This window comes from Eurytemora carolleeae, unplaced genomic scaffold (genome assembly GCF_000591075.1).
Source record: "Eurytemora carolleeae unplaced genomic scaffold, Eaff_2.0 scaffold53, whole genome shotgun sequence".
In the NCBI taxonomy this organism is placed as follows: Eukaryota; Metazoa; Arthropoda; class Copepoda; order Calanoida; family Temoridae; genus Eurytemora; species Eurytemora carolleeae.
The window spans coordinates 557,099-571,866 of NW_019396380.1; the positions used below are offsets into that span (position 1 = coordinate 557,099).

At 29.7% G+C, this 14,768-nt stretch overlaps 1 protein-coding gene across 1 annotated transcript in view; it reads right to left on the reverse strand.

Annotated features, from left to right (window-relative positions):
• Positions 1-177: 177 nt before the first annotated feature.
• The window catches only part of LOC111702068 (Y+L amino acid transporter 2), a gene marked incomplete at its 5' end in the record, with an annotated part of 15,827 nt that continues 1,236 nt past the window's right edge, over positions 178-14,768 (reverse strand). The window contains 10 exon segments of the mRNA XM_023473630.1: positions 178-1,595; positions 4,754-4,846; positions 5,010-5,094; positions 6,662-6,736; positions 8,798-8,872; positions 11,398-11,519; positions 12,263-12,344; positions 12,652-12,688; positions 13,489-13,586; positions 14,402-14,524. Coding sequence (XP_023329398.1) covers positions 1,537-1,595; positions 4,754-4,846; positions 5,010-5,094; positions 6,662-6,736; positions 8,798-8,872; positions 11,398-11,519; positions 12,263-12,344; positions 12,652-12,688; positions 13,489-13,586; positions 14,402-14,524 — 849 coding nt within the window.

Below are 14,768 nucleotides of genomic sequence, written 5' to 3' on the forward strand. Positions count from 1 at the left end.
TTTACCCATACATTCAACCATATTTCCTTGCAGCTGATTTTTTTTTTAACAAACTGGTTTTATTAAAGGATATCAGACCATAAATTTTAGATCGTCGTTAAAGTTTAATTTTGTGGAGAACTGTAGAATATTCCATTTTTTTACTTAAATAAAAAGATCTAACTTTATATACATTTAACATTTATTACGTTAACTTTCATAAAAATAAAAAATAAACATGGTCACATCATAGCAAATCATTTATGCTTAAAATTATATTTATCTTCTATATGGTTAATATTTAGAGAAGAAGGCCAACAGTTGAAAGCTATATTCTTTTAACATTGCAATGAAAAGTCGTAATTTTTTAGTTTTACCGAAATCACTAGATAATTTTCTTCATATAGAGTTCGCTAGAAATATGAACAATTATAAAAAAGATCTAGCTTTTGAATTACAGCGCCTGATGGTTTATAAAAAAGGGTTCTATCATTTTCATTATAAGCCCTCATCATTTTTACTGAAGACTCACATTATTAAGCATTATTCAGAATACTCCCTATTCTAACAAAGGAATTAAATCTTTTTTTCTGAATTAAGTAAACTGCTAGCTAACATACAAGTACAAGACTGCTTCAATTTAACATTTAGGCAAGACAAGAGTTTTAATCAGTCATCTGGTATCTTTAAACTACATTTCTCATAGCATGTTATTCTATTGTTAAAACTCTATAAAACTTAACAATCAAGGCTTGATTTTGATTTTTTAGTAAATTTGGAAGCTGGTTTTACATTAGTGGAAATTAGACAATGTTATAATTAAATATTTGTAATCAGAACCGGGAACTGGAGTATCGTTAATCTCGAAAATTTTGATCTTGATTTCCAATGCGGGCACTTTAAAATGCTTGATCTCTTCATTTTCGTTATCCCTGCCGGGTATAACCACTACGGGATATCGAAGATGAATTCGATAAATCTGTAAGTTTGAATAAGATGGAGATCAATGCTTCATCCCGAGATTCACAACACAAGTTCTGACTTTAGTACAAAGCGATTATTTAGCAAATATATGTAAATTAAATGTTCAATCATTTAAAACTGTTCGCGCGCATTTAAGAATTGTGTAGGCAAAGACTATTTATAAATGTTTTTACTTTCATAAAACGTAATTTGTTAAGAGAACATTGTGCAGAAAACATTGTACGGTTTTTAGAGCTCTCGACATAATCCTAGTTAATCCTATATAATACCTTGAAATTTACAATTTGAATATTGGATTGTTCCATTTCCCGATTAAAGTAAAAATACCCGTCACCGTCACGTAATTGTTATGAATCCTTAAAAAGACCCTCATAAAATATAGTGTCACTGAACATTGTGCCGACATTTTCTTTAAGGTAAAACTAAAAAAGTACATAAGCTTTGTACATGCCTACAGTTGATTGTACATTTTTACAAAATTGTACAATGTATTATTTTGCTTTCAATTCACACCAAAGGTCTAAATTAATTATGGTTTAAACTTTCAATTTTGTTCTGCTGGAACAAAACTTTTTAATCCGTTTCTTTTGGCACGACGAGTAACATTTTCTGCAGAACTATTGTCAACAAACCTGAAAAAAACGTTGTAAAAAATTTTAAGAAAACAAATAATTATTAAACCCATATAGATTATTGGGTTACCAACAAAGGATAAGACTTCACTGACGACTATATGGATTTTATGCTGAATTTTCTAAATGTCTTGGCTAAACGTTATGTCGATTATTATAACATACAAACGGAGACACACAATTTGAAGAAAACGAAATATAAATTATGATGATTGTTAAAAACTGAAAACTTTAGGATAAATGTCGTTCTTTTTTTTACTTTTACAGAAATCTCGTTTAGAATTGAGTTATTTGTAATCCTTGCAACAATTTTTTCAAAATCTACATGTCATTTTAAGCAATGTTTAGGTGCAAATTTCTAAATACTTAGCAACATTTCATATAAAAATATAAAAAAGAAGAAGACGAGAATTCTACTGTTTTCTGGTTCTCACTGTCCACACTACAGTGTATGACGTTTATATCAATACAACGAAGACGACTTTTCTATTTAATTTTTGTTTTCCAAAAAGCTTTTTTCAAATTACAAGTTATAACAAGTAAACACAGAGAAGCTGTTAACTGGTGGCATTTCTTTATTTCCATATTCATATCCATGATGCTTAAAAGCTGGATAGAATTAAATAAAATGAAAAGTAGACTTAATTGTTTTGATATTTACGACAACGGCTTTATATAATTCAAACCTTTATTTTGTCTTTTTAGCTGGGGGCATAACAACCAGCAGTTTCTGTAGTGCTGTGTTACATCCAGCTATAAATAGAAGGGTCAGCACACACACGAATACACTACTTTCCCAAACCCAAATAATTTCCCAAGTAATTATTTCCAAAGAAATCATTTTCAAAATAAATATTTCCAAAGAAATTTCCCAAGTAATTTCATAAGTAATTAGTATCCAAGAAATATCCCAAGGAATCGTTTCCCAAGTAATCATTTCCCAAGTAATCATTTCCCAAGTATATATTTCCCAATTAATTTCCCAACTAACTATTTACCAAGTAGCTATTTCTTTAGCAATTTCCAACTTTATTATTTCTGAAGAAATTTCCCAAGGAATCCTTCCTGAAGTAATTATTTCCCAAATCACAAGTAAACATTTCCCAAGAAATCTCCCATGTAATCTTTATTTACTTGGAATATAACCAAACATTCACACTATATGAGAAAAAAGGAAAAGGCAGGATAAACATATTTTTTTACATGAATTTTTTTAATTGTTTATAAAATATAAAAATCATGGATGGTATAAGTGGAAAAAAAGAAACTTGACTTTTCCCTGATGTTTCAGTAATTTCAATTGATCATCTCCAATTATAGTGGCATGTCCGGTTTACAACTGAACCCTTAAAAGCTTTGTCTGGTTGTGTATAAATTTGATATCTATGTATTTGTTTTTAAAGGGAGTGACCGGCTATGTAAGGTAGTTGAACTGAGTATGCAGTGTTGGGGAAAGCTTCTTTCGGATTCATTTGATGCATATGAAACTTTTTAAAGATGTGTAAATCCTGAGTTTGAGCGCAAATTCGATGTTCAAAACTCCTACTTTGGGGGTGGATTCGTTTACAGAATTAGTTTTTTTTTAAATTATTAAATAACGACGACATAAATGTAAAAAAGTTCTTTAATAAACTAAAGACGTCATGATTAGGAACATGTTGAGAAAATAAAAGCTAATCTTATCATCGAAAATAAGTAATCTTGTTCAATTATTAGTTTCTATTATCTCATTATTCTGGTTTCTCATTATTCACAAAGATTTTCGCAGATTTTCTAGAATTATTATTGAAAAGACGACATTTGATGAATTTGAAGAAATCTGCGATATATATTTAAAGAAAATTAGAAATTCAATATAATAATGAAAACAATATAATCGATGTTAGCATTTAAATTTAAAGACAAATTTCTTTTGAGAAATATGTTCCTAGCCATCTAGTTAGATTACTGTATAATTTTTACTTTACTTTTCGTTGTCGTTATTTAATAATAAAAAAAACTAATTCTGAAAACGTATCCATGCACCCCCAAATCAGGAGTTCTGAACGTCGAATTTGCGCTCAAACTCAGTATTTACAGATCCTTAAAAAGTTTAATATGTCTTAAATGAATCCGAAAGAGGTTTTCCACAACACTACATACTCAGTACAAATACCTTACATAGCCGGTCACTCCCTTTAAAAACTAATTACTTTTATTTGTAGAAATGATCAGAATTGAATACTTTTTAAGCCAAAAACGACGCTTTCTTTCATAATTGATCAGATTAAAGTTTCCAGGGTTCGATAGTAAATTAGACTTGTCCCTCTTGTAAACGGAGAATCGCTTAAAATCACGATAACTGTCCCTTTAATTAGAACATTTTCTAGAATTAGTATGCACTCAAGTGTATCTCAAAAATTGTTAGATATTTTTATAAACTTTTTTCTTTCACAAAAAAGTTGTTAATTCCAAAAAATGTGTTTATTGTACATGTGTTAGATAAGTAAGTTGTTAAGTACACTGGAAGGTGTCCAAAGATCCAGAGATCCAAAGAATGGTTGTAGAATTACGATAGAGTCTAATACTTTTGGGACAGATGATTGTTATTTGTTGGCCCCCCTTTGTCGGATATTAATTTCAACTTTTTAAACATTTTTCATTTATTTAGTGTTTTTTAACCCCCTTTTAAATTATTTCAAGCCAATTTTCGATCAAAACATTTATTTTAGCAAATGTGATTGATAATCGTTACTGCGCTCATTTAATTTCTCATGGTGATTATCCTTAGACATTGGACACCTTCCTGGTAAAAAGTTCACATAAAAATTAAGTTTGATTAACTTCAACATCGTAGACCTGAGATCGGAACTTTTGGTTGGCTTAGTGCTTAGCTGTAAAGTATCAATAGTGGAAACTTTTGAATTCAAATGATTAGATATTAAAATCTGTGAAAATGGATAAAACTTTCAATCCTTTTTGTTGTATTTTCAAGACTTCAGATTGGTCAAGCTTTCCACAATCTGGACCTCTCATTGGTCGATTCCCGAAATGAAGTCCTTGATGAGAAACGACTCAGCGCTTTTGTTCAAAAGTTTCGATCTCTGGTGAAATAAGTCTCTACCAAGTTTGGAATAAATTGAAAAACAACTTTTTTGTCATATTAATTTTTGACTCACCTATGAACTTCAGAACAACTGGAGGCTTGTTTTTCCAGGCAATAAACACAAAGTACACAGGGACACCGGTAGCAATAATAGCAATACCGATACCTAGATAGATAGATAGATAGATAGATAAATAGATAGATAGAGAGATAGATAGATAGAGAGATAGATAGATTGAGAGAAAGAAAGATAGATAGATAGATAGAGCGATAGATAGATAGATAGATAGATAGATAGATAGATAGAAAGATAGATAGATAAATTAAACCTGTCTCTATTGGGGATGCAATCATCGGAACTACGGTGATGAAGATTGTGCAAATAATGTAGATTATTGGGAAGATCAGGTGAACCTGAAATTAGATGATCAGTTAATTAATCAATTAGTTATTTAGTTATTCAATTAACTAATCACTAAATTAATAAATCAATCCATCAACCAATTAATCAAGCAATTAATCGATTAATTAATTAATCAATAAATCAATTAGACCCCAAATGATTTACGAAATTATTAATAAATTAATGATTTGTTTATATATAATATTTATTTTTTCATTAATAGTTCAGTAATAATAAATACAACAAAATAGATTTCGAGTTTTGAAAACAAAAAAATTTTTGAAAAAAAATTAATATTTTCGTTAAGAGGGTTTCTTAAAAAAATTAGCTTTATTGGATAAAGTTAGAAAAAATAGAGAACAGCTTTAATATTAATATTAATTATATTAATCATAGATACAGTAGAGAACAACCTTAATATTAATATTAATTCTGTTAATCATAGATAAAGTAGAGAACAGCTTTAATATTAATATTATTAATCATAGAGTCAATCCTTTCCCAGTCATTCAATACTCTTCAAAAGAGTAAGGACAAACTCCTGATGATGCCAAAGTTTTTGGCGAAATATATTGAGAAGAAAATGATATAATTCTAGTGCTAGAGAGTAGGGTTGGGATTTGTTTAAAAACGATCTAAAATCATAGATAAAATAGAGAACAACTTTAATATTAATATTAATTCTGTTATTCATAGATAAAGTAGAGAACAGCTTTAATATTAATTCTGTTAATCATACATACAGTAGAGAACAACTTTAATATTAATATTAATTCTGCTAATCATAGAAAAAGTAGAGAACAACTTTAATATTAATATTAATTCTGTTAATCATAGATAAAGTAGAGAACAGCTTTAATATTAATATTAATTCTGCTAATCATAGATAAAGTAGAGAACAACTTTAATATTAATATTAATTCTGCTAATCATAGATAAAGTAGAGAACAGCTTTAATATTAATATTAAATCTGCTAATCATAGATAAGGTAGAGAACAGCTTTAATATTAACTCTGCTAATCATAGATAAAGTAGAGAACAGCTTTAATGTTAATATTAATTCTGTTAATCATAGATAAAGTAAAGAACAGCTTTAATATTAATTCTGCTAATCATAGATAAAGTAGAGAACAACTTTAATGTTAATATTAATTCTGCTAATCATAGATAAAGTAGAGAAAACTTTAATATTAATATTATTTATATTAATTATACATAAAGTAGAGAACAGCTTTAATATTAATATTAATTCTGTTAATCATAGATAAAGTAGAGAACAACTTTAATATTATTAATATTAATTCTGCTAATCATAGATAAAGTAGAGAACAACTTTAATGTTAATATTAATTCTGTTAATCATAGATAAAGTAGAGAACAACTTTAATATTAATATTAATTCTGTTAATCATAAATAAAGTAGAGAAAACTTTAATATCAATTATATTAATCATAGATAAAATAGAGAACAAACTTTAACATTTATTATATTAATCATAGGAAGAATGAAAGGTTTGTTTTTATTTTGCATTTTTAATAAATATAGATCCTTTACAGTCCCTTTAACAATAACAAACCTTAATCGGTCTTTCCCATTCAGGATGCTTCCATCTTAACCAGGGTAGACAGAATACTGCTAGACCGATAGATACCTAGTTAGATAGATAGATATATATATATAGACAGATATTTATATTAGATAGATAGATAGATATATTAGATAGATAGATAGCTATCTAGCTAGATAGATAGATACATATATAGATATAAATAAATATATATTAGATAGATAGAAAGATACCTAGTTAGATAGATAGCTAAATATATAACGTGAAACCCTTAATAAAGAATACATCGGAAGAATTTGTCAAATGTCGTCTTGACAATTTTTCAATGAGTTTTATACTATATTACGTAAATTTCCGTATTTGCGAAAATAAATAAATAGCCATGAATATGCGGGAACAGTTTTAAAGAGTTCCTTATAATCATTTAGTTAAAAAACTAAATATCTGCAGTATTCCATTATCAGAAAGTGAAGAATACGACATTTGATGAATTCGTTCGATGTATTCGTTATTAAGGGTTTCACTGTAGATAGATAGATACTTTGTTAGACAGATAGCTTGATAGAAGCATAGATGAATATAGATAAATATATAGATAGATAGATACTTTGTTAGACAGATAGCTTGATAGAAGCATAGATGAATATAGATAAATATATAGATAGATAGATACTTTGTTAGACAGATAGCTTGATAGAAGCATAGATGAATAAAGATAAATATATAAATAGATAGATACTTTGTTGGACAGATAGCTTGATAGAAGCATAGATGAATATAGATAAATATATAAATAGAAAGAGATAATTAACTTGCTCTGATTAGATGCAAATTTGTTTATAAAATCTTTTAAAATAGTTTTGATTAAAAATCTTATATAATATTTCAAAATTTTCCCCAAAAGAAATCACCAAATCTGTTTCCTGCTATGATTGCATTGCATGAAACATAATGTGTGTTAAGATAAATATATAGATAGATACCTCCTTATATAAATATATACATAGATGTTAGATAGATATAGAGATAGATAGATATATGGATAGATAGATAGTTAGATAGATAGAGATATATATAGAAAGAAATATAGATAAAGATAGATTAAAAGATACTATAGTTAAAAAGATCAAAATCTATCATGCAAGAACAAATCTTTATCAAGCAGCGAAAAATAATGTAACAAATGAATATCGTCTTTGCTTTTATTGGCGCAGGACAATTTATAATTTTTATCAATTATCTATAAATGTTTCTCAGACATTTTAAATTTACAAAAATACAAAGATGACAATCATTTAACATATTATTAGCTCGGTTAGTAATTGCACTGCACATGCTCGAAACAAGCAGAAAAAAACAATCATTTTAATTTTTGTTTAATACAATGCAAGTTGATGCAACATTACAAAACAAGAAGAAGTTCTAATTGGAACATACGATACAAAACAGCAATATATTTATATTGCATTTGATGCAAAGCAAAAGTTAGAATTGGACCAAATAATTCTAAAAAAATATCTAAATAGTAAATAGATAGTAAATGGAGATGGGTGTTAAGTATTTTCCGAAATGCATTTTCCCAACGGCACTTCCCAAATGACAATGTCCCAAATGTCAACTTCCCAAATGACAATGTCCCAAGTGGCAACTTCCCAAATGTGCAACTTTCTTATGGTTAGGCCTTCTGAGATGCCACAGGCAGCGATGGGGGCCAAGTGTTGCGGCTAGGGGGTTGACCACTGCGGCTAGGGGATTGAGCACTGAGGCTAAAGTATGCTTTGGGGCCGAGCGCGGCGGCAAGGATAGATTGAGGAAGTTGCCACTTGGGAAAATACCCTTTGGAAGTTGCCACTTGGGGGAAAAAACCTTTGGGAAGGTCCCTATATTTATAAGTATAAATTAGGTAAGAATTTTAAAAAAAAGTGGTAAAAATAGCAACTTTCTTTTAATATTACGTGCAGTGAATGTTTTTTAAAAAGAATTATATAATATTTAATTTTTAAAGAATGCTATATATTATAATCTAAATATAAAACAAATGTGACTGAAATTTAAAAAAACTGATCAATTATCCTTATTAACAACCAAAAATATAAGACAATGGACAAACAAATTTGAATTTGTTTAAACTGATCCTCCTCCTACCCAAGTAGCGAATCCAACATAATTTATTAACGCGTAGATGTCTGAAGAGCAAAGGTAAACCAAAGAGAGCAGGGCCTAAACATGGTTTAAGGTTATAGCGTACAGAAGTAGACTGTTAATTATCAGCAGCATAACTAGTTTTCAACTTTAATTACTTAACACTCCACGGACTATAATTTTCAAATCCATATCTTTGTAACCTAATAGTTTAGACCTTTGAAATTTCAGAAATTACACTATTCGATTAAAGAGAATTTAAAGTTTAAAATAGTAAAGGTTGCAACTTTCAATTAAGGACAATAATTAGAAAATATGAATTGATGGCGAGTGACTAGTTATTTTTTAATGAAATAAAAGTTGAAAACCGAAAAATTGATATTCATCACTGAAGTATATTTAAAGATGATATTAATTCCTCCACAGATCTCACACCTGAAACTTTATTAAATATATTAAATATCTATAACGTATTTGTTATGTGGATATATATTCTTGAGGTTTTTTGTTAATTCCATCACCGGGGTGTGAAGTATATGTATAGTGTAATACAAGCATTTGAAGAATACTATTAGATTTTAGCACAACAGACGAAGTACTTTATTGATCTACGCTTTTCATCATTTTAGCCTGAAAAAATTTTATTGTTGCTAAATAAAGCTTTAAGATAATAAGTTATGAATGATACGATATAAAAGGATTGAATATGATAACAAAAATTGCAACCTTTTCCAGTTTTATTTAGCAAACAGTCATTCACCACCACCCCCTCCACATACCGCCACCTCTACCACCACACCCTTCCCCTGCACCTTTACCACCAGCCAAACCAAACCCTTCTCCTGTACTAACCCAGGTGGCAAACCCTGTATAGTTGATCAGAGCAAATATATTGGAGCTAGCTAGATAACCCAAGGATAACAGAGCCTAAATATATAAATAGCAAATATATTTGAACTAGCTAGATAACCCAGAGATATCTAGGCCTAAATATATAAATAGCAAATATATCTGAGCTAGCTAGAGAACCCAAGGATAGCAGGGCCTAATTAAATAAATACCAAAAATATCAGAGCTAGCTAGATAGCCCAGATAGCAAGGCCTACATATATTTATATTAAATTTGTCCACAGTTGTATGTGTCCCACTGTGTATAGCTATATACTGGGAATAGTAGAAAATATTTTAATATCTAATTTATAGGTTTGAATGTGTCAATATATATTTATATATTTATATAATGATATATTTATATAAAGATATATTATTTCTCTGTTAATTTTAAATTCTTATTTTCCGTTAAAACCTGTAAAAATCTAAATTAAGTTTTGATTTTTACATTTTTTATAACTCTGAAGATCAACAAGAAAATTGATAATTTCCTAAAAATAGAAATCTTTTCACAAATTCTTATGAAACATACAATTTTAAATTGGATTTCTAATACGATATTCAATCCCACAAAGGATCAGACTTTAATGACGCCTTTTCTGCAAATTCAACAAAAAAGTTGATAATGGTCTTTTTGCTTTAAAAATCCAGTTTGTAAATAATTGAAGCAAATACAGTAATATTATAGGAAACAAGAACATCTTTACAACGGAGGTCAAAACTTTTATAAATTTTTTATAATTTTTTTATAATATTTATTTTTTCATTAATAGTTCAGTAATAATAAATACAACAAAATATATTTCGAGTTTTGAAAACAAAAAAATTTTTGAAAAAAAATTAATATTTTCGTTAAGAGGGTTTCTTAAAAAAATTAGCTTTATTGGATAAAGTTAGAAAAAATAGAGAACAGCTTTAATATTAATATTAATTATATTAATCATAGATACAGTAGAGAACAACCTTAATATTAATATTAATTCTGTTAATCATAGATAAAGTAGAGAACAGCTTTAATATTAATATTATTAATCATAGAGTCAATCCTTTCCCAGTCATTCAATACTCTTCAAANTGAACAGGAAAAAGAGTTCTGAACGATTAACTTTATTAAAAATCTAAATCTATATAGTAAATGATGAAAGAAATATCTGGAATAAATATCACAAGTTAGAATCAGCTGATCGAATCCGCCCCCTTGGATTTCTCTGGAAACAACTCAGATGACGACATTCATATCCGCCACAAATCATTCTTTTATGATGGATGAAAAGAATAAATTTAAAGGAACTGTCGACGTAATCTTAATTGATAAAAAAAAATATTGTTCAATGTTTTAAAAATAAAATAAAAAATTATGGTTTTTCATTTCAGACTGAAACAAACAAAAAATCAGTTTCAAATTTGAAAAGGACAATGATTATAATTAAATTAAATGAATACTTTCATCAAAATCTTATTTTCCTATCCCTACATTTTTGTAGCCTGATGTTCTCAAGGTTTGCACCACTATGCATATGATTATGATGCAATTAGACAATATAAGGTTGTGGCAAGTGTTTTTAGTTTCTACATCGTTTTAATTTAATTCAGTTGAATTCAGAAAAATTCCAACGGGGAAAACGATATTTTTTGCGATACAAACCTAAAATAAAATAAAATGAAAAAAGGAAATACAAAACAACTTATGAACACTTTTAGATTTAGAAAACATGAATAATCCCTGTAGACCTGCATGGTAAATAGAAAATGACCTGAATCATGCTCAGAATTTCGGGCATTTGACCTTCACAGGCACCAGCGTAGAATAGACGGCTGGAGGTCAGCAGGATTCCTAGAGGTTAAAAAGTGAGGTCAAGTGCTCCTTTGGCGGGTTCAGAGGAATACTAATCCCCTCCACCCTCCCTATAGGAAGTCCTGTTTAAACTTAATTTCCCCCCCTGAACCACCCTTTTTGTTTCTGATAACCCCGGCCCCCCCCCCATTCGTCTTCGTCCCTATCAACATTCCCTCATTTCATCCATCCCTCAACAGTATCCCTCCCAACCCTTTTTCTTTTCTTATTTATGCTCCCTTACTGTGATTTCAAGCTCTTAAACAAAAATCTATGAAAATTTTGCTAATCACTTCTTAAACACCAAAGCCAACAATAGTTGCTTTATAACGCCTTAAATGTACATGTAAAGGACTACAGAAAAAAATGAGTAAGTTAGAGAGATAAAAAAAGCCCAAGGCGTTGCGACACTTAAAAGCCGACCTTGTCTTAAAAGTAGATGAGCCTTTTTTCAAGCAGGCTGAATCTATGTTCCCATTCTCCCCTCCTTATCCTTCCCCCCCATACCTTTCTCCCCTCCTTTTCCTCCCCCATCCCTTTCTCCCATCCTTTTCCTCCCTCCCATCCCTTTCTCCCCTCTTTCTCGTCACCCCCCCCATCCCTTTCTCCCCTCCTTTTCCTCCCCCCATCCCATTCTTCCCTCCTTTTCCTCCTCATCGCTTTCTCCCCTCCTATGCGCCCCCTCCATCCTTTTCTCCCCTCCTTTGCGCCCCCCCCCATCCCCTTCTCGCCCTCCCTCCTACCGTTAACTCCTCCAAAAGTTGACATTGCAACAAATACTGGAATCATGAAAGCAAAGTTCCCGTAGAGGCGCTCGGCAAAGGTCTGAAAAACAATTAAAACATTATTATACAGGGATGATAAAAATAACGAGTAATTATTACAACAATAATGATGATACTTTTTTAATTAAAAGTCATTTTAATAGATTAGTTTAGAATACATTTGGCAAAATGTTATCAAAACTTTTAAGATTGAATTTTAGTCCATTTTCACTCAAAGAAAACATTAATATTTTGAATTATAGCGTGTAAAAGGACAATAACGTTAGATTTGTTTTTTTCCTTTTGAAGGATCCAAATGGAAAATTATTTAAATTTTATCTTTTTCAAAAAGTTTTTTAAAAAATTACCACTGCTACTGCCTCTGAACCCAGGACCTCGGGAATACTAGAAAACAAGAAAATTTTTTAAAATTAAATTTTTTAAATTGAATGCATCTCTGTACGGTTACTGCCAATATGTAGATGCATAGAAGTAAATTCCTTTTTATGAAAACCGATAAATGACTTAAACTCATTTTCCAAAGACTAAGGACTTTTTTCTTGTTTATTTTTCTTCGGCAATATTTTCTTCAGGACTTTAATTCCTGTGATCTTATTTCCTGAGACTTTCTTGGCAGCCCCCATATTATTTTAGGCAAAAAAGTTCCAAGAATCTAAAATTCAGGACTTTATTTCCAGTGACATTTTGGCCTAAGACTTCAGAAAATTGAGATTTTCTAACTTAGATTTCTCTGTACAGTGTACAGTGTACAGTGTAAAGAGTAACAACATGCAGTGTACAGTAGGGAAAGTCTTATGCAAAAAAAGATCGATCAAAAATCAGAGTTAAACTTTTGTTTAAAGTTCAAAGTTGTATTTTTAAAGTGAAGTGCACGTAAAAAAGTGAAAAAAAAACAATGGTATCAAAAGATCTGCGTTATATTTCAACACACTGCACTGCATTGAACTGTAGTGCACTGTACTGTACATTACATAAAGGTTGTTAATCGTTTTTAGAAACGATCGAATAAAAGATACTAATTTTGAACTTTTAAAAAACTAAAAAAAATCGTTTTTTAAAACTAAAAAATCGTTTTTATACGATTGTTTTTTCAAAAACGATCGTTTTTAAAAACCATCGTTTCGTTTTTCGTTTTTTCTTCGTTGTTTTTCAAAACAGTGAAAACGATCTATCCCTAATTGTACCTGAGTGTAGTGTAAAAAGCAATGTTTACAAGTACATAGACAACAGTCACCAGTACACAAGAGATAGAGATCGCACGTGGTAGATTCCTTACTGGGTCCTAAAATAGGTAAATTCCTTACAGGGTCCTAAAACAGGTAGATTCCTTACAGGGTCCTAAAACAGGTAGATTCCTTACAGGGTCCTAAAACAGGTAGATTCCTTATAGGGTCCTAAAACAGGTAGATTCCTTATAGGGTCCTAAAACAGGTAGATTCCTTATAGAGTCTTAAAACAGGTAATTCCTGCATACTACAGTGAGAAGTAGAAAATGGTGGAATAAGAAGTATAAAGTTATAAAGCAAATATTTTACTAGGTGGGTAAAGCTCTGCCTGATATACTTCAGCCAAAGAGAATAGAATATATATTAGAGGGGAATTTACTAGAAAAAAGTGTAAAACGGCCATTTTGTTGTACTGTTTCCATACTGCAGGTGTACTATTTATGCTATATAACCTTTTGGGCCAAGGAACATCATTTTATAGAAAATCTAAAATTAATATTCAAAGAAAACCAAATTATGAAATAAGCTGGTTTTATAATTGACTAATGATCATTTCACATAGACTCTATGCCTTTCATTTTTCAAACGATGATTTTCCGTTATAACTATAAATCAAATGATATTTTTTATTCACCTAATTCATTATAAAGTTTATTTAACAGTTTTAAAAAATTCGAAATTGAAATAGATAGTCCAGGGAACATACTGTATTAATGTACTCTACTGCATATAATTTGTGAACATTTACATGATTTGTACACTTTGAACTCCCTTTCAGACTGAAAGGGACTGAAAACATTCATACCGAGATATTCTCTGAATTCCCCTCTAATAAATATTCTATTCTCTTTGACTTCAACTTAGTTTATACCTGGAGTTCCTCAATAACAAAGTTTAGATAATTCCATCCATTGTAAGCAAAGAGTCCGGAGTAGAATGACAAGGCTATTTTCCGTACATCAGTCTCAGTATCATCCCAGGTAAAGTTCTCAACCTAGATAAATATATTCTCAACCTAGATAAATATATTCTCAACCTAGACAAATATATTCTCTACCTAGACAAATATATTCTCTACCTAGACAAATATATATTCACAACCTAGATAAATATATTCTCAACCTAGACAAATATATTCTCTACCTAGATAAATATATTCTCAACCTAGACAAATATATTCTCAACCTAGACAAATATATTCTCAACCTAGACAAATATATTCTCAACCTAGACAAATA